This window comes from Hakea prostrata, chromosome 7, assembly GCF_041222555.1.
Source record: "Hakea prostrata isolate BN-2017 chromosome 7, UWA_Hpros_2, whole genome shotgun sequence".
NCBI classification, from domain to species: Eukaryota; Viridiplantae; Streptophyta; class Magnoliopsida; order Proteales; family Proteaceae; genus Hakea; species Hakea prostrata.
This window is the reverse complement of record NC_142606.1, coordinates 42,316,568-42,340,519: the sequence shown is the minus strand read 5'-3', so window position 1 is coordinate 42,340,519 and position 23,952 is coordinate 42,316,568. Positions and strand designations below refer to the sequence as shown.

General features: G+C 39.2%; 1 protein-coding gene across 1 annotated transcript; it reads left to right on the top strand.

Annotated features, from left to right (window-relative positions):
• The first annotated feature begins 2,491 nt into the window (after nucleotides 1-2,491).
• On the top strand, nucleotides 2,492-7,336 carry LOC149011215 (putative phosphopantothenoylcysteine decarboxylase). Its single transcript, XM_089162585.1, has 4 exons — nucleotides 2,492-2,626; nucleotides 4,273-4,629; nucleotides 5,200-5,460; nucleotides 7,235-7,336. Exons 1-4 carry the CDS (start codon nucleotides 2,492-2,494, stop codon nucleotides 7,334-7,336), a joined length of 855 nt encoding a protein of 284 aa, XP_089018711.1.
• The last annotated feature ends 16,616 nt before the right edge of the window (nucleotides 7,337-23,952 follow it).

Sequence of the window (23,952 nt, the reverse complement as noted above, 5' to 3'; positions counted from 1 at the left end):
AGATGGTCGATAAGTCTTCCCCTTTAGTTCTTTTTTTCTTTTTTCATCACAAAAAGAACGTGATAAAATAAAATTTTGGGTTGTAAATTGGTGAAGCTAGGTTAGTTGAAATTGGGAATTGTCAGCCAATTATAGTCCAAATTGGTTGATTCCCAACATTTTTTTTTTTTGGGTGATAAAAGTATAATTTGATCAAATCAACCTTTTAATGAACCAATCTTCAACAAATTCTATTTTTTTGAAGTGTTTCTAGCAATTAAGGGTGGCCAGCAAAGGGTGAAAGTTTACTCTATTAGGAGACTTAGAAACAATGTTGAGTGTAGAGATCCCTTTTGATTAATCAAGGATTGAGAGTTGACTGAATGATATTAGAGGAATGCTATTCTATTTCTACATAGTTCAAAAGCCAATGAAGGAAGTGCAGGGAAAATCATGATTTTGTTTTTTTCATCTGCTCATGTAATCATTTTAAATGGTAACAGGGTTAAGCATGTAGGGGAGAAACTATCATCAATAACAATAACAACAATAAGCCTTGTCCAAACTAAATAGGATCAATTACATAAATTCTTATTTTCCAATGAACTCAATTTGAGACCGTACTAACACGAAGCCAACTAGAAAACTAACCATATGACTTAAAAAGAAAAAAGGCAGATGAATGAGAAATTTCCAAGAGAAAATTTAACCTTATTAGTGGAATTATCATAAGACATTTCTTTTTGCCTTTGACATCTTATGTCTAAAACCTCAAACGCTAAAATAATATGACTGACTAGTTGTTTGGTGTGGTATATAGACCAAAAATAGAAATGGAAACTCAGAGAGACACTTTGTTTCTTTTTTTTATTATCATTTTTTTTCGTGGGGGGGGGGGGGGGTGGAATTTGATGTTCATCCATGCCAATTTATGCATACCTTGCCTACATCTTCAAGGAATTTTTTTTTATATAATTTAAATATACCATCAAAGAGAATTGAATCCATTACTTAGTTACGAAAAGGAATTGGTTATTGGCAACTAAGCAACCCTATGATAGTCTTTTGGCTACTTTTCTTAATGCACTTTAGAAGAAATACTCGATCTTCCATGGAGACCGGCCTCTTGACAATTTGACATATATATATTAGTAATGATGCACATGTGATGTGTTCTCCCTAATCGGTTTGAAGAAAGAAGAAAACATGGAGTGTGATCTAAATTATTACCGTCCACATTGTGTTTGTTTGAGCTTGTTTAATTGCAAATATTTTGAATGAAATTAAAGTTCCGATCATAATTTGAATTGCAACATGCTATCTATGCTTGACCTAAATTAGAAGGCATACAACCCAACTTGAGTGGACAATGAAATGGTTGAATGTCATGTGTGTGTGTTTATTGAGTATTTAATTTTTGAATCACTACTCCAATCCTGCAGTTGTACCATATGAGCTCCTTTGAAGCTTTGACTAATATCACATTGTGTAATTCCTCCGACAAGCTTGATTACTAGAGCCAAACTTCTGCTATATTTCTCCTACCATACCGCTATATTATTATCCTTCATGATGTAAAACTCTAATATTATATTTTCTTCGGCTAACAATCCTCTGCCGTATTGGTCTCCTTATAGCAATGGGAGATTTTACCTCACCATCGCTGAAGAATATACCAGGCTATCCTCCTTTTCTAAATGAGAACCACCACTGCTATAGAATCGCACTCAACCCAAACCTTCTTCACATGTAACTGCCTTGCCCAAACCATACCATATATAAAAGCCTCCAACTTAGCCTCAAAGTCCGATTAGAGAATCTAAATTTGATAAAAGCTTGATGTATGGTACGGTTCTAGATGATGAACCAACCTTACAGGACAAAGCTTTGTCTGAATTTCAGCAAAATTCATTGTTTCTCTAGTTTTGCCGGACGGTGCAATGGCGAAGTTTGCCAAAAAATTGCACATTGCTTAAAACCAGTGTACATTGTCATTGGGGGGCGACACGAAATAAACATAAAGTCGGCGATATATCGCCATCGCCGACGGTTGACATGTCGTTCGATTTCTCCGACACCAGCACCACCCACTACCCCGACCGGACACACCGACTACCCCGACGGTCGACATGTTGTTCGTTTCCTCATCTCTATTTTGCATCTTCCAACCCAATTTCTCTAAGAAATCAAGCATCTTCTCCTTCTGCTCCTGACTGAATTTCAACCTGAACCTCTTTCGTCCATTAGGAGTTGCAGTGGTTGCTCCTACAGTCACTTGATGATTGTAATTATTAACCAGTTGATGGGAATCTGATGGAGCAGAGAGACTCGAGTTCAAAGCCAGTAACATGTAAGGTGCTGATGGGTAGTAAGAAGAAGAAAGTGGAGGTGGGGAAGGTGAATTGGGGCTTTGGGCACAAGTGGTGTTAGAGCTTAGAAGGTGGTGGTGGTGGTGGTAGTGGAAATCGAAGGGAAGGGAGGCTTCTTCAGGTTCACGGTGGTGGAAGTTGCGATGCCAACCACAAGCGGCATATCTGAGGAGAAGAAGAAGAAGAAACACGCACCTGCATATCGCCAAAAGTCGCCCGACATGTCGACTTGCGTCGCCGTGTCAGGCGTATCACCAGGCACCGATACGGCAACACAAGTACCTTGCTTAAAACTATGATTATGATTAGATGCTATAAAAGATAAGCGGAGGAAGCTGGATTATACAGATCTAGCGTGTTTGATTTGACCTGTAATGTGCTTAGGGGATCCCGATTGAACTGAGTTGACACAGTGAATGGACACCGGGTTTCAGTTAAGTAGTTACTAGTTATTGAAAACGAATGATCGCGCCAAAAACGCAAGAAATGGATACGGAAAGGATAACATATTTATGTAAGGGTATTTTCGTCCTTTTAACTTAAAAAGGCAACCGCCAACGAGAAGATGAAATGAGTTCTAAACTCGATGAAAGAGCTGAGAGATAACATATTTATGCGAGGGTATTTGCTTCAGTTGCGTTTTGATTTCGTCTGATTTTTTTTATCGCTGCTGAAGAATGCGAGAGATAGCCAATCAACTCAAGATAATCATTCTTGTGTTCTTGTCGCCGGCGGCGTCAAATTTTCCGTTAAACTAGCCATCGTTTGAAACTTGAGTAGCATTCAAGGTAGTTCCCGATGCTTTCCTTCTGCTTTTTGTGTAGATAATACATAAATTTCAGTTTATCGGCATGTGGTTTTCCCTGTGTTCTCTTCTGTCTTCTAATTGTTGGTTTCGTTTTTGGTGATTTGGTCAAAATTAATTTGAGTTTGTTTACGGTGGTGGCAAGGTTTGTAAGTCTGGAAGAATTGGAGTTTATTTTGGCTCCATAGAAATCAAGATTGGTTATGACCAAATCAGAAGTTGAATTGTAGGGCTTTTAAACGTCCCACGTATCAGAAACTGGTCTTTGTTTTTCCTTGGAGGTGTGATCTTAATACCGTTTCTTTTACTCACTAATTGTTAGGTCTCTCTCTCTCTTTCTCACCTTTGAAGCTTGGAGTTCAACTATCTGTGGTTTCTGGTGCAGTTGAGATTTTGTGAAGGCGAAGTAAGTGGCCCTTAAAGTTTCTTCCCCCCCCCCCCCCCCCCAATTCTCCGAGTGCTGATGTGATTATCTGATCTTCCTATGAATTCTACTAAAAAGTATATACAGGTTTGGCATATTTGATCATTTCTGAGTCCTTGGTATTCCTTCTTCTTCTTCTTTGTTTTCTTGGGTTGTCTTTAATCATTATGGATCTGCACTCAGTCGTATTAGTAGAAACTAAATATTTATGATGAACACCTTTGATCCCCCATCTCTATTTGATTTTTATATGTTAATCTTATTTCTTTTGAATTTTCATTCTTGTTCAATCTTCATTCATTACGTAGGGACCAGAAAATGAACCAAAAATTGTAGCTCTGAGACTACATTGAATAACATTAACTTTAGCAAGATTTGAATTCTTGATTAATCAAGAGCAAATTTAAAACAAGCATCAGATTTTTGTGCTTTCAGATTTCTATTTTCACTCTCTCTGTAACAAACTCACCTACGGCCCTTACCAGGATTTTTGGAGATAGATTGAGTCTGTTCACAGATTCTGGTTACTATTAATTCTTGATGTGTTAATGGGACAATCTCATTTCTTTCTGCGAGTTTTCCTGCTTGTCCATTGTGTTATTCAGATGCTTGTTAACAGAACAAATAGCACAATGTCGTGCGACAATATCTTGATTTTGCTTTTTGTCTCTGACTCTGGGAGTGTTCCTGTGTAGGTTATGGCCCGTCAGGAACCAGTTGGTAGTTCCGGAGGGATTTCGATACAAAATAATGTAGTTCCTACAACTAGAAGGCCTCGGATTATATTAGCTGGAAGTGGAAGCGTATCTGCAATGGAGTTTCAGGTTTTAAGGAAATTTCTCCGTCGATGGGCAGACACTAAAGTGGTCGTCACCAAGACATTTTCACAGCTTATTGATAAACCATCATTTCCTGATAGTGTTTCTTTTTACGTTGATGACGCTGAATGGCTCCTTTGGAAGAAACCAGAAGACCCAATGCTTCATATTGAGCTTTGTAATTGGGCTGATATCATGGTTATCGCACCCCTGTCAGCCAATACACTTGGCAAGGTACATATTTTCTAATTAGTGAACTACTGTTCACTGGGTTTTTGATTTGTGGTAAACTAGTGAAATAATTCAGGGAGCTATAATATATTTACAAGGATATCAATTCCATCTGGAGGTTATCGCCTCTCCCAGTTGTGGCATTTTGTTAAGATCAACTTCTTACCCAAAATGCAACCCTCAGCATTTGTTCAACTTCTGACATCTTGTTAATTGCTTAAGTAGATATGGCTAGGTTGGCATTTTTGGGTGTTCTCTGGTCTTGCTCATTTATGCTTCTTAACGAATAAAAGCCTAACATACCTTCATTTTCATGTGAACTCTTTTCCCTGCTTACTTGAAAGTAGGAACTCATAGCTGAGATTTTCTTCATTGGAAACGATCTTCATGTCAAGTTTACTTAAGCCAAGTCTAAACCTGATTATAGACTTCAACTTCCTTCCTGATTTGAGTTGCATAATAGAGAATGAGAATTGTTGATACCAAAAAGAGCCTTGGCAAGTCTTTGTCTTCTGTTTTTTATGTAATGTACATTGCTCAATCTCATGTTGGTTCTCCTCTCTATTCTGATAGATTGCATTGGGCTTAAGTAATGACCTTTTGACATCCATTGTTGGAGCCTGGGACTTTAGTAATAAGCGGCTTCTCGTTGCACCATCAATGAATACGTCCAAGTGGTACTTTGACAAAACTCTCACACAAGGGCTTCTTAGGAAGATCCAGTCGCGCGGTTTTCTTACGGTTTTGTCTGCAACCACTGATGCTTCAGGGGATAGTAGCGCTGATGCAATGGCAAAGCCTCCTTTCATCATTGGTTTGTTGCTAGTCGCTTTGGTTTCAAATGGTTGGAAAATATTAAGCTAGTGCAAGTCTACATTGACCTGCATTATAAGCAGAGACTAGTGGCTGTTGTAACAATTTACACATGTGGGTGGGAATTAATGTTGGCATCTCACTGTTGTTTCAGTACTTACATCAATTGAATGAAAAGATTCTTTTTTCATTATCCTACCTTGGGTATGATAAAAGCCATGCATTTTGATGTTTATATTTTTGCCACCCTCTTTTACTCTGTGAGCAGGCTAAAGGTTCAAAAACTTAAAACTGGGCACAAGATTAGCTATCATGGGATTCCTATTTGATTAGTCCTGGAATCGTTTGATTTGACCCAGTTTACACGACTAAATTTTTATGAACTCAGTGAGTGATACCAACTCTGAGTTCTGAGGTAAACAATTCTTTTATCTTTTCTTCGATACCCTGGGAGCATAAGAAATTTGTTGCTGATGACCTGTATAAATATATATCAGGTTCTTGAGGTTTTTGGCGTCGTTTGAGAATTTAGAGGAACGCCCCCACCAAAAAGAACACTGTGGAAGTGATAAATTGTTTAAGTACAGTTTGCTTTTGAGGTCCAACCAACTCTTAATCCTTCATTTCTTCTTGGTTTGGAAGTCCTACCGATTTGTTGATTTGATACTGGGTCAAGCTGAGTTTTATGAATCAATTAATTTCTCATGGCCGTTCTCAAACCTAACAAAGTTGAGGACCCCAAGATATCCTTCCAACAATGAAATTATCCCATACAAATTCACATGTCTCACTACACAAGTGGGAAGACCAAGACCAAGAGCGGAAAATGAATCCTTTGAATGAAAAACACATTAATAAATTGTAAATTGAGCCAGATGTGTCCATATGTCCACATTGTTGGATTTATTTAGGGTTCCACGAGTCATGACATACAAGTGACGTGTTAAGACCTCAGCATTGAAGGTTGCAGGCTTTTTAAATCTTAGGGACCTCACCACTGAGAGGTGGTACTAGAAATTTACATATAATCGTCGAATGGGTTACACAAACTTGTTCAATCTTCAGATTCTCCACCTAGATGGAGATGAAATTTTATCTCATAAGAAATTTTAGACAGTTAAGAGAGTCTAAATCTGAGAGGAATTTTTCTCTATTTATATTGAGAAATAAAATTTTCAAATCACATGATTGGATTTAATACCATTCACCACCATTTGGCATGAGTTTTTTTTAGGGCACCCATTTAAGTTGGACTGAAACTCTTGACTGCTCACTTAAGTGAAAAATATTACAAGTGTCTACTTTTCATTTTTCAAAAAACCCAAGAGTTAACTTTTCCATCATTGACGGTTATGTTTTCAAATTTAAGTAGTTAACACCAAAATACCCCACATATAATCAAATTGCTAAAATGCCCTCTAAAACATTTCTCAGCCCCTCTCATTCACTTCCCTCCCATCGTCTCTCTCCACTCGCAACTCCCTGACACTGACCTCCAGTAAAGACTCTTCCATCACCGAGAACAAGCGGTGTGAAGTAGCTAGACAATCTCGATTGCCTTAAAATCTTTCCTGCGACCCAAGTATCGACGAGATATGAGATCATCTCATCGTCATGCTTGAAACTAGGTCAAAATTGTTGCTTCCTTTGGATCTCTGGTGATCTACAATCATGATCTCTAGTTCCCCAGAGATGTGAATAGCCTCTCCAGGCACTTTTCTTCATTGCCCACCTTTGTCGTTGCAAGTGCTATGACAGTCTGTGCAGGAAACTATTGCTCTGTCATTATTTGCAGGAACTATTAATGCTCCATCAGAGGGTGAGAGTTTTCTGGGATGATGATAATGGTAAGGTTGAGGATTTTGATAAGGCTTGGGATGATGAGGAGCAATATTAACAAGGGCTTATTAGGAAGCTTTGGCGGCAGATCAAATAAGGTGTAGGTGTCAAGAAACACAACCTCATCAAATCCTCTATGTCTCCGTTTTTTATGGGCACTTGGTTGGTTTAGTGGGTTTTTGCTCTGTGATGAAATGTCATTAGTGGATTGAGATTTTCTTGGCAAGAAGCTTTGACGTCTGAAACTGGTATAAAACATAGCTCCACAACCGGACGGTTGGAAAGATATTTGATTTCAACTACTTACATCTCTCTTGTTCTTCCAAATTTGATTTTAGAAACCCTAAATGTTGGATTTGATCCTACAAGATTGAACTTTGGTTTTGTATCTGCGTGAAAATTCTTAAGGTTCAATACTTAGGCACTAGCATTTATTCTCTTGAAGATCCAGACTTTCGACATAAATTATTTAGGGGTAATCAAGTGAACAAGGAGTTTTTTGTAACTCCTTATGTGAAAGTCATTTTCAGATTCCCTATTTGAACTATGGATAGCTCTGGCGTGTTTACCCTTCAGTACTAGGCCTTGGAAGCAGTCTGCCCTCCCTCTACAAAAGTGTAGTGGTCGGGGCTTATATGGGACAAGACACCACCCTAGATTCTCCTTCATTCGCTTGGCTCACCAACCTTGATATATAGCTAGGCTACCTTACCAAAGAGGGTAAGGATGAAGGGGTACTAGGCCGAGTTTGAATGTTGATATATACTCACTGTGCCTTATGTAACATGGTTGATGACGAAGTCATGTTAGCCACCTCTTCAATTCTTCGATCCGCTGCAATTATTGGTCTAATATGCTTCGGATCAATTAATGGCTTTGTCACCCATGACCATTTGAACTAGCAAGAAAGAAGTTGCTTGTGATGGGAGGCTAAACAATATGTTAGTTAATTAAAATTAAAGTAACAAACACAACAATAATAGATCAAGCATTCAACAAACAAACCACAACAGACACACAGGAATTTTTAATGTGGAAAAACCCGCAAAGGAAAAAACCACCCAAGACTGTTGTGTGGTCCACCCAAACTTTCACTATTACCAAATGATAATTATAATGAGTATACAACTAACATTCCATCTCTAGATAACGGTAGAGAAACACAATGTCACCACCACATCATCAAAAATATGGAAATCTAAGAGAATGGAGAAAAATCACCAGAGAAGCTTCCCGTGAACTGTGGTAGAATGATATTCTGACTGTTGGATATGAAGATCTAGGTGCCACGACCATTCCCTTTAAATTTCATCTTATTCCGGAAACGTTTCACCATTGGATTCGCTGGAGAAAACCAGAAACACTCTTCTTCTTCCTCCCGTTTCTGCTCTCTCTCTCTTATTTTTTTGTTTCTGTGTTTTTCTGTTTTGTGCGGCTGCTATATTGTTCAACGGAAGCAAACCTATTGCTTCGGTTCTTTTTAAAAAAAATTGGGCCCCCACTAATATAATGGGCCGGACCCAACAAATCTCCCTCCCCCTCTGTGCCCATGAGGGAGGAAACCGTAACTTGACTCCTTACTTGGAATCCATGTGTGCAAGATCCTTGCACTCCTCAAACTTCTCTCGAGTAATAATCTTTGTTAGCATATCAGATGCATTCTTATCTATATGAATTTTCACAATCTTCAACAACTCATCTTCCACCACATCATGCAACCAATGTATCTTATATCAATGTGCTTTGTGCGAGAGTGATATGTAGAGTTCATGCTCAAATCTATAGCACTCTGACTGTCATAGTATACCACATACTTGTCTTGCTTCAAACTCAATTCTTGGAGAAATCTTTTCAACCACAACATTTCTTTCCCTGCTTCAGCAACGGCTATGTATTCAGCCTCAGTCGTAGACTAAGACACACATTTATGTAGTTTGGACTGCCAAGAGACAGCTCCCCCTGCAAAAGTAAAAATATACCTAGAAGTTGACTATCTACATTCAAGGTCACCTGCCATGTCGCGAATCACTATACCCTTCCAAGACTGGATCTGAACCTCCAAAACATAAACACAATTTGGAACTTCCTCTCAAATATCTAATGATCCATTTCACAGCTTCCCAATGATCTTTCCCCGGATTATCAAGAAACCTGCTCACAACACTAACTGCTTGTGCAATATTTGGTCTAGTGCAGACCATGGCATACATAAGACTACCAAATACAGATGAGTAAGGAATACATGACATTGCTTCTTTTTCTTGACTTGTAGATGAATATGATTGCTTACTCAGTTTAAAGTGATTGGCAAGAGGCGTGGTTATAGGCTTAGCACCTTGCATGTTGAACCTTTTAAGCACCCGTTAAACATATTTTTCTTGTGACAACCATAGCTTCCTGTCACGAACAATCTACATGCCCAATATTTGTCAGGCTGACCCTAAGTCCTTCATATCAAAGGACTTGAACAACTGTTCTTTCAACTTCTTAATCATATGTGCATCTTGCCCAATTATCAACATGTTATCAACGTAAAGGAGAAAAACAATAAACTTATGTTGGGAAATGCCATGTCAGCATTTGCCACATCAGCCTCTATTGGTTTTGATGATAATAAGCATGAATTACTAATGGCTATATTGAGTTATGATGTTTTAGTTCAAGATGAGAACAAGTGGACCAACTCCAAGTCAAAGCCATATGCAAGTCAAAGCCAAGATCATGCCAAGATAGACATGAAGATGGACATGAAGTCTAAGTCAAGATGACCATGCCAAGATGGACATGAAGACCGTTGCACAAAATCAAGTCGAAGATCAAGACTTAGGTTGAATTAGGGCTTAGGACACTCTCGCATACACATTCATGTAAACGCATCAATTATATGTAATTCATATTACTAGAGTGACCTAGGACATGTTAGTGAGGTGTACAATGCTTAGGGTTGACCAAAAAGTCCAAAAACCCAAGCCATGTCCCAACCCCAACTTAAGTCAGCAAAATAGAGTTCAAATGGACAGCCGACTGAGCAGACGGATGTCCGTCTATACTGATAACTCTGTTTCTCAGAAAACAACAGAAGGCCAGACGAAATTTCCGTCTGGCAGACGGATGTCCGTCTAAGCCAGTCCAGGCCAGACGGATGTCCGTCTGGGCAGACGGACGTCCGTTTGGCCCAGATTTGACTATAACGGCTAGTTTAAAGAGAATATCCTCTACAGCTGTTTGCAACGGATACTTTTGAGACGGATGACCGTTTGACCAGACGGACGTCCGTCTGGGCTGAAAAACAGGACAAAAATGTGTCCGTTTTCTATCCGTTGGGGATTGGGTTTTGGCACTCAAAGGTGCTCTATATAAACCCAATTCACCTCATTTGAGAGGAACAACACTCACACTTGATCACCCACTCCCCAAGTGATCCTAAAGCTCTCAAATTGCAAGAAAGCCTTGTGCTTTGCCTTTCACCTTCTCCCCAACCTTGAAGAACATACCAAGGTGTTAAAGTAAGCTTGTGGAAGTCAAGCTTGAGGTGATTGAAGGCTTTGGTGGTGCATGCATTTCATATCTTGAGCATACAACTCTTATTGCATCACACACACACAAGAGGTAAAGTGTCACACCTCTTGTTAAGGTAACATCCTTCTCTTGTAACTGTTTTCAATTCTAGTCTAGGTAGATTAGAATTGGTTTTGGGTACTCTTGCTCGTGAACTAAGATTGGTTGGGTGCTCTTGCCCGTGAACAAAGATTGAAGAGGGTGCTCTTGCCCTAAGATAAACAAAGATTGTAAAGGGTGCTCTTGCCTCGTAACAAAGATTGTAAAGGGTTTGATCTCTACCCATTGTATTGAAAGAGAACCACTAGTGGAATACTCTCTTAAGGCCAAGAGAGGAGTGGACGTAGACTTGCAAAGTCGAACCACTATAAAATACTAAATTAGGGATTTGAAACCGTTTGAAATCGTGAGGAGTGAGTAGAGGAAGGAGAGAAGTGAGGGATTTGAAAAAAAATATCATTGCGGAGAGGGTTTGGTGGGTTTTAAAAAAGCAGACGGATGTCCGTCTGAACCAGGCAGCGTCCCTGTGCCGTTCTACGAGTCTGTGTATTTGTGAACACAGTGAGCCAGATGGAATTTCTGTCTGGCAGATGGGAATCCGTCTGGACTCTGTAGTCAGACGGACGTCCGTCTCGACAAGCGCACGACAGTCTGAAGTGCTGAACTACCCATTTGAGAAGATGGAGTTTGAGAGCGAATAGAGTGGATTATGCTACTCTGGGAGATCAAGTAACCCCAATTCTCGTCGTAGGTCAACAAAGCGGTCTTCACTGAGGGGTTTTGTGAAAATATCGGCTAATTGATGGTTTGTATCAATGAATTCAAGAATGACTTCATTCTTTTGGATACAATCTCTAAGAAAATGATGTCGGATGTCAATATGCTTGGCTCGGGAGTGAAGCACAGGATTTTGCTTTAGATTGATGGCACTAGTGCTATCACACTTTATGGGACATTTGTGGAGTTGAATCTTGTAATCAAGCAAGGTTTGTTTCATCCAAATGACTTGTGCACAACATTTTTCAGCTGCAATGTACTCTGCCTCTGTTGTTGATAGAGCAACACAGTTGTCTTGTGGTTGATTGTATTGTTTAATTTCATTTGAATTTTCAATTTACTTTGTATTTCCGCACAAACCGAAAAATTGGGACAATCCAATAGTTGCAACCCAATCACCCCCCCTCTAGGTTGCACCAACAACTTATTATCTGGAAATTTTCTAAAGTATACACAAGGATATGCTTGAGTCCTCTTATACCCAATAGCCACCATCAGTGAGTCAAACTTCTTTTACCACTACCTTGGTGGGTGAAATCCCCTGGATTTCTACCCCTTTAACCTGTGGCTTCGAGACTGAGAAAATCGAGCCTCGAGTTGATGACAAATGAGGGCCATTCAAGTGGAGCCCGAAGGGTTGGAAATAGAACTCATGTTGGTGGATGACCCTTGAGTTGACTCAACAACTCTCCTAGATTTTAAGAGAAGAGAGAAGATTAATATCGATGGTGTAAAAAGGGTGATTTTGGAACATCTGTAGATCGGCGATGGAGAATCCGATTGATGCGAATAAGGTATCAAATAGAAGATCATCAAAAGACCTTTCCAACAAACCAAAAATCACTGAAATTGGATCTTGGTTGGCCCCTCAACCAAGGCCAATTGATTGGGCCGGTTAAACGGCCGGTCGACTGCCTCCTATCCAGTTTGGGGCAGAATCGGGTTTTTCCTCTTTAAAACCCTATTTTGAATTCCTATTCTCTCATACTCTCATTTTAGAAGGCTAGTACGAGGCTGAGGCTAAATGAGGAGGAGAAACCAAGAGAAGGAAGAGATTCTAACCATTCGGAAGCTTGCCGATACCCAAGTCATAGCGAAATTGTTAGAAAAGGTGAGAATCCTCAAACCCTCTTCCTTGAGCTTGGTTTTTGAGGCGTTCTTTGCAATGAATGATAGATTTGGGTTGTTGATGCCTGTTAGATCTATTGAATTCTTGTGTTTAGTTATATTTATGCTTTTCATTAGTTTAGAAGTGGTTTGTGCGAATCGTTGAGAACATTTTTGCATTTTGACTCTCAGAGACGCTCCCGGGTGATTCAGAGAGCCAAATTTGGGGCTTTTTGATCTAGAACGAATTGGGTCAAATTGAAGGTATCCTTAGGACCCTATTGCTGCCAATTAGACATTCCCATAGTTTCGTTTTGATTTGATTTCGAATCGATGACGAAATATTGAGTTTCACCGAAATTAGATTGAGAACGGTGGGTTCAAACCTAGTTGGTAGATTAAGATTTTGTTGGGTAATGTTGGGAACTCCATTAAAACCCAATTGACTTCTAATTTATGTATGTTGGTCTTATTAGATGATTAGGTTTATTTTGATTATAATCACCAACTCGTAAGTGTGACTTTGTGGAACTTTGGAGATCTTATATTAACTAGAAAGATGAGGAAAATACTTAACCTCATCTTGCATGTTTAATTAAGTTAATTAAATTTCATTATCGATATCTTGCCTTGCTTTAGTATTTATTATCTTGTGATTATGTGTGGGACTTTGCACGAATGAAAGGTAAGAAAGTATGTTTGCTTTCATTTTCAATATTCTTTAAATGATGATATGAGAATGTGTGTGGGATTGGTTTTGAGACTTAGATTCTCTTATATCTATTAACCAACTAGGGTTGTGGGTCCACCCATTACCCTAATAAACATGCATGAGTATGCATCTAGACCTAAGTACATGAATGTTAAGTGTCTAGAAGTGTTTGGCTAGGTAACCTCATGAGTACTACTATCCTTCTAGTAGGGGTATTGAAGCCGGATAATCTGTGATGTTAGTGGTTGGGTCCTGAGTGTCAAGCAGGACCACTATCATCATAGGGGGTTGCTTATAATAGATAAGGGCTCTTGGGTGCTCAAGACCGGTATCTAACCCGTGAGAGGACATGGAGAGCATCTTGTCCATTATATGTGGATGACCACTTGGTTAAGGAATGGGATTCAACAGATGCCTTCTGTTGAGGATTCTATTCATAGGTGAGAAGGTATTGAACCAAAAGGGCACTAGGCATGAGAGGAGATATCTGGACCATATGTAGTATGAGACCGTATGACTTTGCATTGGGCTAGGATTATCCTTGACAGGCGCTAAATCTCATACCAAACTGTGATGTAAGAGAGTGGTGACCTATACCCCAACCATGGCTTGACATGACTTTACCCAACAACCGCAGATAACCCAATAGACGTCTCTTGTTGAGGGAGAGTGACTGAGACTGCCTAAAGGAGATTCGTGTTTAAACTTAATGCGTGTCTACCATAGAGACCTTATGATAGAGTTAGGAGAATAATATCATAATTATTTATATATTATAACATTGTCATTATTTACATTATCAATATTCATGTTATATGTGTAGTGTGTAATCTTGAGCTGAATATGTGGTATGACATTGAGTTGACCTCACTGAGTTCTGTTGAACTCATTCTTTCTTTTTTTTTTTTTTTCTATTAGAAAATACTGTAGGTTATGAGGACTCTTTCCAAGTGGAGGACTTATCGCCGATACATCTTTTTGAAGGAGCAACTGAAGAATGTGTAGACTCGCATGGAACTTTATGCTAGTGTTACGACTGTTCTTTTAGGTTGGATTCCATTAGAGAACTAGTCTAGTATAGTTTTCCGCTGCGTTGAAAATTACTCTCATTTCTTTTCAAAACTTTGATGTTATATCCTTTTGATTTGAAGTAATGGATAATTGTAACCATTACTTCAGTTTTGATAATTTATTACTTGAACCTGATTTATTCTTGTCCATTTAATTATGCTATATCATGTTTTGTATGAATTTGTCACTGAACCTAGATCTTACGGTGTATCACCCCCACGGGCATTCGGGTATGATCGGATCCGACTGGGTAGGGTGTGACCGAAGTGGTATCAGATCCCGGTTCATAGAAGTCCTAACACTATGTGATATAGGAGGGGCATCTTAAGTCATTGATCCATAATGACTCTACCTTATAGAAGTGAATAATAGGCTCAACATGAATTTAGAAAATTATTATAATGTTGCAAAATAACAATTTGAATAAGATAAATAAGTATGTGAAACACAAAGTCACGAATGCTATTAATTAAACAAAAGCATAATGCATAATAAAGTATATGAAATATTAAAGTGCATAACTGATAAAATATTTAGGTTCTAAAATATTACAACCCAATATCAAGTGAAAGAACATAGACAAACACGCATAATAAAATGTGTGTTTGAAACATACTAAAGCCGAGTGAAGTAACCCGGGGCATCTTCGATAGTAGAAAGGTAGAGCCAAGATTGCTATTGCTTGGGTGGAGGCGGAGGCATTTCGGATGAAGGAAGTTCTCCTAATGTTTCTCCCTCAATTTCTTTGTATTAGTGAGTTCCACCCTGAAGTGTCTAAAGATATGAGTCAAGAGACGCATGTACCCAAGGTTGGATATCTCGAGGTGTTGCACGATGAATGGTATGTGTAAGATCAATGGGATACCCTGCATATAAAGCGAAGATTGTATGTTGGGAAAGTTTACATTTAATTTCGTGGAGAAGATGTCGTCAAATCTCGCATTCAAGCGTCGTTCGTGGTTAGATTTGAGCTAGAAGTGTTGAAGAACTCACCCCCAAAGCAAGAGAGAGGGTGAGAGAAGGTGAAAAAGGTTGAAAAAACTCGAAAAAGTATTTTTGGGGATGTGTGGGCGTGCGCAGTGCACAATGCAGCGTAGACGGCTGCGCCTCGCGGAGGAAGGTTTTCAAAAGAAAAAAAAATTTGTTTGCTGCTTTGGTAGGTCTCTGAATTCCTACTGGATGGGTGGCCGGTTGAGTCAACCGACCGGCACAACCCCCCTGGGTATTTAAAAGAAATGAAAAAAATGAAAACTATATATATATTTTTTAACCAAAAATAAACTTTTTTTTTTGGCCTCTGATTTTAGAAACCCCCATCCCCTTGGGAAAAAAATATAAAAAAATAAAAAAATGGAAAAAAAAAAAAGAAACAATTTTTTTGGGATCCTTTAAGTGCTTCCATTGGTTTGCTTGCTTATATTCAATTGAATTGTTTTGGTTTGTTGAAGTTGATACAAGAGATGGTGTATTGGACTTGTGCACTTGTGAGGTTGGACATGAAGGACTTTAGTGCAATCTTTGGCATGGATTGACTAACAACTCACAAGGTAGTCATCTCATGTCTTAAGGAGAAAGTTCAATTTCATCCCGTTGATGGCCCTGCTTTCGGGTTCCAAGGTGATTTGGGAAAACATCGTGGAGAAGACTATAGTGGCGGCACTCCAAGCGAAGGAACTAGTGGGGGTGCTAAACTATTGGCTTCCATAAAAGAAAAGAAGGAAGTGACGTTCATTGAAGACCTTGAAGTAGTGAAGAACTCCAAGGATGTTTTCTGATGAATTAACCGGAATACCCCCAGAAAGAGAGTTGGAAGTTGCCATTGAACTAATACTCGGAGTTGCACCTATATCGAAAGCACCATACAGGATGGCTGTAACATCCAGCCTTATTCTAACCTTGACCCTAACCCGGATCCACTGTTGTTTTTAGGTCCGAAGACCCAAAGCGGTGGTAGAAGAGACTTATGGACCCTTTTGATTGATCATTATGAGTCTGAGAACGAGCCCATGGACATTGATGATGATACCCCTTACTTGAGTACTTTGTCGGTGTTTAATGAAAGTCTGCGCTTCGAAGAAGAATGATTTAGTTGAAGTACCTATGACCTCCCGTTCACAATCCGAAGGTATTCCCCGAAACTAAACTTCTTGATTGAATTGTAGAAGAAAACCCCACTCAATTTGACCTTGTATAGCCCTTCAAAACCCTGTGTGAAGTTGCTGAACTAAACCTGACTTTTCTGTTGATATTATTTTGGTCGATCCTCTTTGGTCAATGCCATCGACCAAGGACCATCGACCAAAGTTTCCCAGTCAGCCGAGTTGATGATTCTTTGGAATATTCCCTATTCTATTTATACTAGCCTCGTGTTTTGAACCCTATTGCAATCATTTTCACTCCTGAGAATGTGGGGGGAGCTTCCCAAAGCAACTCCTAGGCATTTGTGAAGGATACTCCACCAAAACTCATTGTTAATCATTGTTTCTTGTCTCCATCTACAACTACAAGGTATGATTCATCATTCCACTCTCTATTCTATCTTTTTCTATTCTTTTCTATCCCTCTCTTGCTGTTGAGACCTTGGAGATGATGGTGCTGCAACCTTGCAACCATCACTCCAAGTGTCCACTCTTGCTTAACCTATGATTCTCTTACCTATCTATTAATGCTATGCCCCCATTTCAAGCCTAGCATATACATTCCTTGATTTTCCTCTTAACAACATGCCATTTTGTACAAAATTGAGGTATATAGTATGCTATGTACATGTTTATCACTAGCATATGATTCTAATCGAATTTCTATAAGTTCCCTTAGCTAATGCATGCCTTTTCAATATCAATGCAATCAATTTCAATTCATGCTATGATGCTTGTCTCTTGAACTTAGTAGCTCAATTTGGGGCTTTCTATGTAGACCATTGGATTATGTTAATTCCTTGATTGTAGTGTCCTCATACTGTTCTTAAGCATTCCTCCAAGTTCCGAATTGATCCGAACCCCGGAAAACCAATTTCTGATCAAAACCCCAAAATCCACTATTCTGTCCCGAAGATGTTTTGGTCTATCCTCTTTGGTCGATGCCATCGACCAAAGTTGTTACTGACAGCAACCTTAGCCAGTTTTGACCCGTTTAACATCTGATCTTCCCGATTCCTTCTCTAACTTATTATTGATGTTTGTTTAGGGTCTTAGCATTACTTTTGGACCATTTCTTGGTAATTCTCAATTCATCATCAACTCAACCTAAGGTAAGGATGGTTATCTCCATAAACTTATGATTTGTGCTTATACTTAAAGAACATAGTCTCTTAATTGCTTTTAATTATTATAGGACTGTTATACATGTTTTAGGACAGTAGTATTACGATTCATATACTCTTGTCATATTAATTTATTATTCTTATTACTTGTGTTCATGATGGATCATTTCAATATTATGATTTAACTTTTATCGTGAAGATTGTATTGAATGCATGAGAAATGATGAACTTGAATATGTGATTGCCTAAGTATAACTTGGGATTGGGGAGTGTCCTATTGACGCTTCTGTCCTTGGGCATCGGAGGGAATAGTATGGGATGTTCTCTGAAGGTGCCTATCGACAGTTTCCCGGGTTATTGGATGACATACATAGGATGGTCTAGTTGTGTGGCTAGGACTTGTCCTTGTCGTGTCAGACCCGAATCGGAAGGGCATTGAGACCAAACAACCCGTGGTAGTGTATGGTTTGATGGGCGCTCAAGACCGGTAACCAATCCGGTAGGGGACATAAACCATGCTACGGATACCCGAAAGGGGCCATTTATTGGTTGGGTTGCAAATAGCTAGACTTGGGCTCACGGGCGCTCAAGACCGGTAACCAATCTGTGAGAGGACGTGAGAGCTTCCCGTTTACTATTTGTGGATGACCAATAGGGTTGATGAGTCCGTAATCTAGGATTACACTGACTCTAGTGTGAAGGATATCGGAAAGGATCGCCAGGGGCGAGGAATGGATGTGTCTGGATCTTACTTGATACGACTGAGTAGATGACTTGCATTGGGCTAGGCTTTACTGTGACATGCGTCAGTACTTATACCAAACGGTGATGTGAGAGAGCGGTGATCGAATCCCCTACCATGGTTTGAGAGGACTTTACCCAATTACCACGGCATTCCCATGATACAGAATGCGTTGAGGGAGAGTGACTGACAACCCAAAGAAGTATGGTGCTATGACTTAAAGCATGTCTACCATAGAGACTAGCATTCATAGAGTTAGAATCATATTTGCATCATATGTTTCATATCACATTGCATTATGTTATGTTTTGTATATGTGATTTTAAATTATGGAATAACTACCTTGCTGAGTTCTTCAAACTCATTCCTTTTGTACAAATGTTTTTAGATTATCCTACAGGTACCGAAGATTATGATGGCACCCCTTTCGAGACGGACTTTGATCCCGCATACTACCCTCCAGGTGGTATCTTCGTTGAAGATCAGAGTGTTGGTGCCAAGGAGGATTACTATTCGCACCAGGGTTAGCCCCACGATAGTGCGGGAGCGGCAGAGCTGGGCTTTCTTCATCCACACCATTGAGGAGACCATCATTAGGACAAAAGAAACCCTAGCTTAGTGCCCCATTTCCCTGGTCTATTTATGGAACCATTGGACATGTAACTAACTTGTTTTGGATTATCTTTTTATACTTGGGATTGTAATTAACTTAATCATACTTCATTTCTGCTGCTTTGAGAGGGTGATTATCATACATTCTCTCACCTTTATGATTACATTTACACCTTGATATTATTTGCTTTTCCGCACTCTGATTTATTGAATCTTATCTTATTCATGATATTTAGTATTAGTTGCTTTTACCTTGATTATTATTGTTCATGATTATATTATCGTGTATGTGGAAGGCATGGTCCCTCGATTCTTAATCCTTGGATTGTGGATCACATTCCCAAGTATGCCAGATGGGGTACCGGCTGGGTGGATGTGACACTCATAGTCCCTGACTATGGACTCATCAACCCTATTGGTTATCCACATATGGTAAACGGGAAGCTCTCACGTTCCCTCACGGGTTGGTTACCGGTCTTGAGCGCCCATGAATCCCCATCGCTACCACAGGTCGTTCGGTCTCAATACCTCTCCAATTAGGGTCTAACATAACGGGACATCCTAGCCAAACACTACTAGACAGTCCTAGATATGTCAACCAATAGTTTAGGAAGGTGTCCAAAGGGCATCTCCGGAAACATCCCATAATATTCCCGTAGGTGTCCAAGGACAGAAGTGTCAAAAGGAAACCTCTCCTTTCCAAACCATACCTAATCATTCACAACCATGAATCAATCATATCACATATATAGTAACTTCTTATATGGAAAGTAATCAATAACAACATCCAACTTGTATATAATTGGTAAGTAAATCATACATGAACTAATTAGCATAAACAAGTAATGCTACTGTAATCAAAGTAGTTGCACCAGTATTCAACCAATATAAGAATCTATTTATAGAAGTAAATCAAAGAGATTCAAATATGGAAACTAAATCATGCAATCTATGTATTTAAGGAAATAACTATTCTTACCTTAATACTTCGCAAAGGATCTTGGAGATCAAGTAAGATCTTGTCTAAACTTGGAAAGAAAGTCCAAAACAAGTATATATAACATATTAGGAAAGATAACTAGAAGGAAAGAGATCAAATCATCCAAAACATACCAAATATGAGGTTGCTGTCCTCATTGGTCGATTGATTGGTCTACTGCCTCAGTCGACCAAGCAGTCGACCAACTGAGACAGTGGCTTATAAAATCAGAGATTTCTGATTACAAATCCGAATTTGGTGATTCAAAAGGGCAAAAATATACAAGGATAGTATGTTGGTATATAGAGGACTTCAAAACCCTAATAATATCAAGTCTTCAAGTTACAATTAGGAAACAAAAACTTACCATAATTAGATCAATCATGGTTCTTGAAGAAATCATATCAAAATCATGGACGAGAAACTATAGGATGATGGATTACTAATCCGATAAAGAATTCATGAAAAGCATGCATAGATCTTCTAGAAAAATAGATCTAAGACTGAAGAACATTGAATCTAAAAAGGAAAGAAAATGAATACATGTTTTCCTTCAAAAGCGAGTGATGATCTTGATGAAGATCATCCACCAAGCTTTAGATCCTTAGGAAAAGAGAGGGAATGAGTAAAGTGATGGTTGCAACAGAGATGGAACATCATCCCTACCATCCTCAACAGAAAAGGAAAGAAAAATAATGGAGAATCAAAGATGAAGCATATAAGAGGATGATCACATACCTTTTTGTGTAAATGCAAGACACTTGACGAAGATCCGTCAAGAAAATCACCAAGGATGCATAGGAGATGACTTGAGGAGAGCTCTGGTTCGTTCCAAAGAGTTTGGAGGCACAAAAGACGAATTAGATTTGAAGTTGGGCTTAAATAGAGAAGCCAAGACCTAATTCAACAAAATAGGACCCTTTGGTCGATTGGTTGGTCGGCTGCCCAGACCAAACGGGACAACAATTCCAAAATAGGGAATTGAAGGCTCAGATCAAATCCAAACTTGAAGGGATTTTGCACACACACCAAGTGGCTTACCTAGTAGGTAGAAATGCCTTCGAACCAAGTCAGAGAGTACTCCGAGTCCATCAACTAATTCCTTCTTCATCAGGGTGCAGCATAAATGGAACACTGTCATCAACACTCATGGATTCTAAGCCAAACACCAAGTCTTCCACTGGGATGGCCCATATTGACTTCTTGCCTTAGTTCGGGTTGTCAGACCTACAAACAACAGGGTTTCTGGGTCAAGGTTAGGGCTGGATTTCACAATCATGATCTAAGCATCTAACATGGTCATCAGAATGAAGATCTAATAAGTCACATAATAGGATCAATCTGCAGATTCTCACGGATACACTAGATTCAATGGGAATCCACTCTAGGAATAATAAGACAATATATCATGATCAGAATATAACCTAGGAATAGATCTAGTATAGATTAGAAGTCCAATCATTCAAGTAGAAATAAGATTATGAAAATCATGCTAGGTTTAATACAAAATCACACTGTGTTGCTCACGAAAAGAATAGAGTGAATGGGGATTCACTCTAAGACTATGAGGATGAAGAAGTAGGTCATTATAGTAGCAAAAGACCTTCTTCACAATCACAATAATGGGTATAAATAGAAGAGAGAATAGATGTCACATCCACCCAGCCAGTACCCTACCTAGCATACCTAGGTGTGTGATCCACAACCCCGAGGATCAAGTATCGAGAAAACCAACCCTCTACATATACAATAACATAATCATGAATAGATGTAATCAATGTAATATCATATAAACCATGAAATCAAGATAAGAAGGAGAGAGACAATATAATCAGCTCGGAAATAAATGATACTAGTATATGAAAACTCACTAGTGAAGTGTATGTTGAGAAATCACTCCCCAAATCGCAGCGGAAAGTAGTTCGAATACAATTAAGTTTACAATCCAGTTCTCAAAAGAAGGAAGGAAGGGATAAACATCTAAACTAATGTCTCCTCAGTCTTATACAAAATATCCTCATAAACATAAACAAATTAAACAAGACAAGGTCGGCTCCGCTCCAGGGTGGAACTAATCTTTGTATGTAACAAATGAAGTTGGACCTTGATAACAGTGTTGCTATCTTTGAAAGTCTTAGGAAGCCATGTCAGACCTTTCCCTTAGGGTAGATTCATGTCCCGAAGTGAAGGAAGAGGCCTCTGTGGGCCCTCTTTGTAGAAGACTTGGTGTTTGACCCGAAACCCATGGAGTTTGTTGATGGAGCTCTATACTTGGAAGCATTGTCAGTGGTTGATAAGAAATTGCACCTTGAAGAAGGGGAGTTTAGTTGATGTACCTAATGCACTTCCGGACTTGATTCGAAGGTAATTCTTTGACCTAGTGTCACATCCACCCAGCCGATACTCTATCTGGCATACCAGAGTGCGTGATCCACAGCCCCAAAGATCAAGTATTGAGGAAATCATCCTCCCACATAAGCAATAACATAATCATGAACAGATAAAATCAAGTGTAATATTATAAATAAAAGATCCAAGCAAGGAAAAGAATGACAGTATAATCAGAGTGCGGAAAAATGATACCAGATGTAAACATAAAAAAGGAATAGAGTGAGGCGGAATCTCACTCCACAATTACAGCGGAATGTAGCGCGAAGTCTAAAAAGAAATACAACTGTTCTCAAAAGAAAGTAAAGGAATGGAACTCAAACTAAACTAAGAGTATTCTACTCTATAGATGACGTCTTCAAAATAGTGGACTTTATCAATCCAACTAAGACGTTCCCACTCCACATTAGGTTTAATCGTAGTACGCAACGTGACCAAACGTGGGATCATCAATGTGATCTTCATTGTAGCCAGCACCTTGCGTGTAGTACGCTAATTCAATTGGTGCTTCTTCATATTGCCCTTCATAGTAATCAGTACCTGTAGAGGAATCTAACACAAGAGGTTGCACAAAAAGGAGTGAGTTCAAATGAACTCAGTAAGGCAAGTTAAATCATAACAACATAAATAACATGCTGCAGAACATAACAAAATGCAATGCAATATGAATCAGACAATGCATGTATGCATCTAAACTCTATGTATAATATCCAGCCCTATTCTAACCCTGACCCTAACCCGGATCCACTGTTGTATTTAGGTCCGAAGACTCGAAGCGGTGGTAGAAGAGACCTATGGACCATTCTGATTGATGATCATGATTCGGAGACTGAGCCTATAGACATTGATGATGATACCCCTTGCTTAAATGCATTATCAGTGTTTAAGGAAAGTCTGCGCATCGGAGAAGATTAATCTAGTTGTTGTACCTAATGACCTCCTGTGCACAATTCGAAGGTATTCCCCGAAACTAGACTTCTTGATTGAATTGTGGAAGAAAACCTCACTCAAATTGACCTTGTATAGCCTTTCAAATCCCTACTTGAAGTTGTTGAACTAAACCTGTTTTTCTGCTGAGAAACATTTTGGTCGATCCTTTTGGTTGATACCATCGACCAAAGTTTCCCAGTCTGCCAAGTTAAAGATTCCATGGAATATTCCTATTCTATTTATTATGACCTCGAGCCTTGAGCCTTGTACAATCATTTTCTCACCTGAAATCGTGGGGAGAGCTTCCCAAGGCATCTCCTTGGCTAATGTGAAGGGCACCTCATCAAAAACTCATTGTTGACTATTGATTCTTGTCTACTTCTTCCACACTAAGGTATGAATCACCATTCCACTCTCTATCCTACCATTTTCTATTCCTTTCTATTCATTTCTTGCTGGTGAGACATTGGAAATGGTGCTGCAACCTTGCAACCACCACTCCAAGTGTCTACACATGATTAACCTATGAGTTTCTT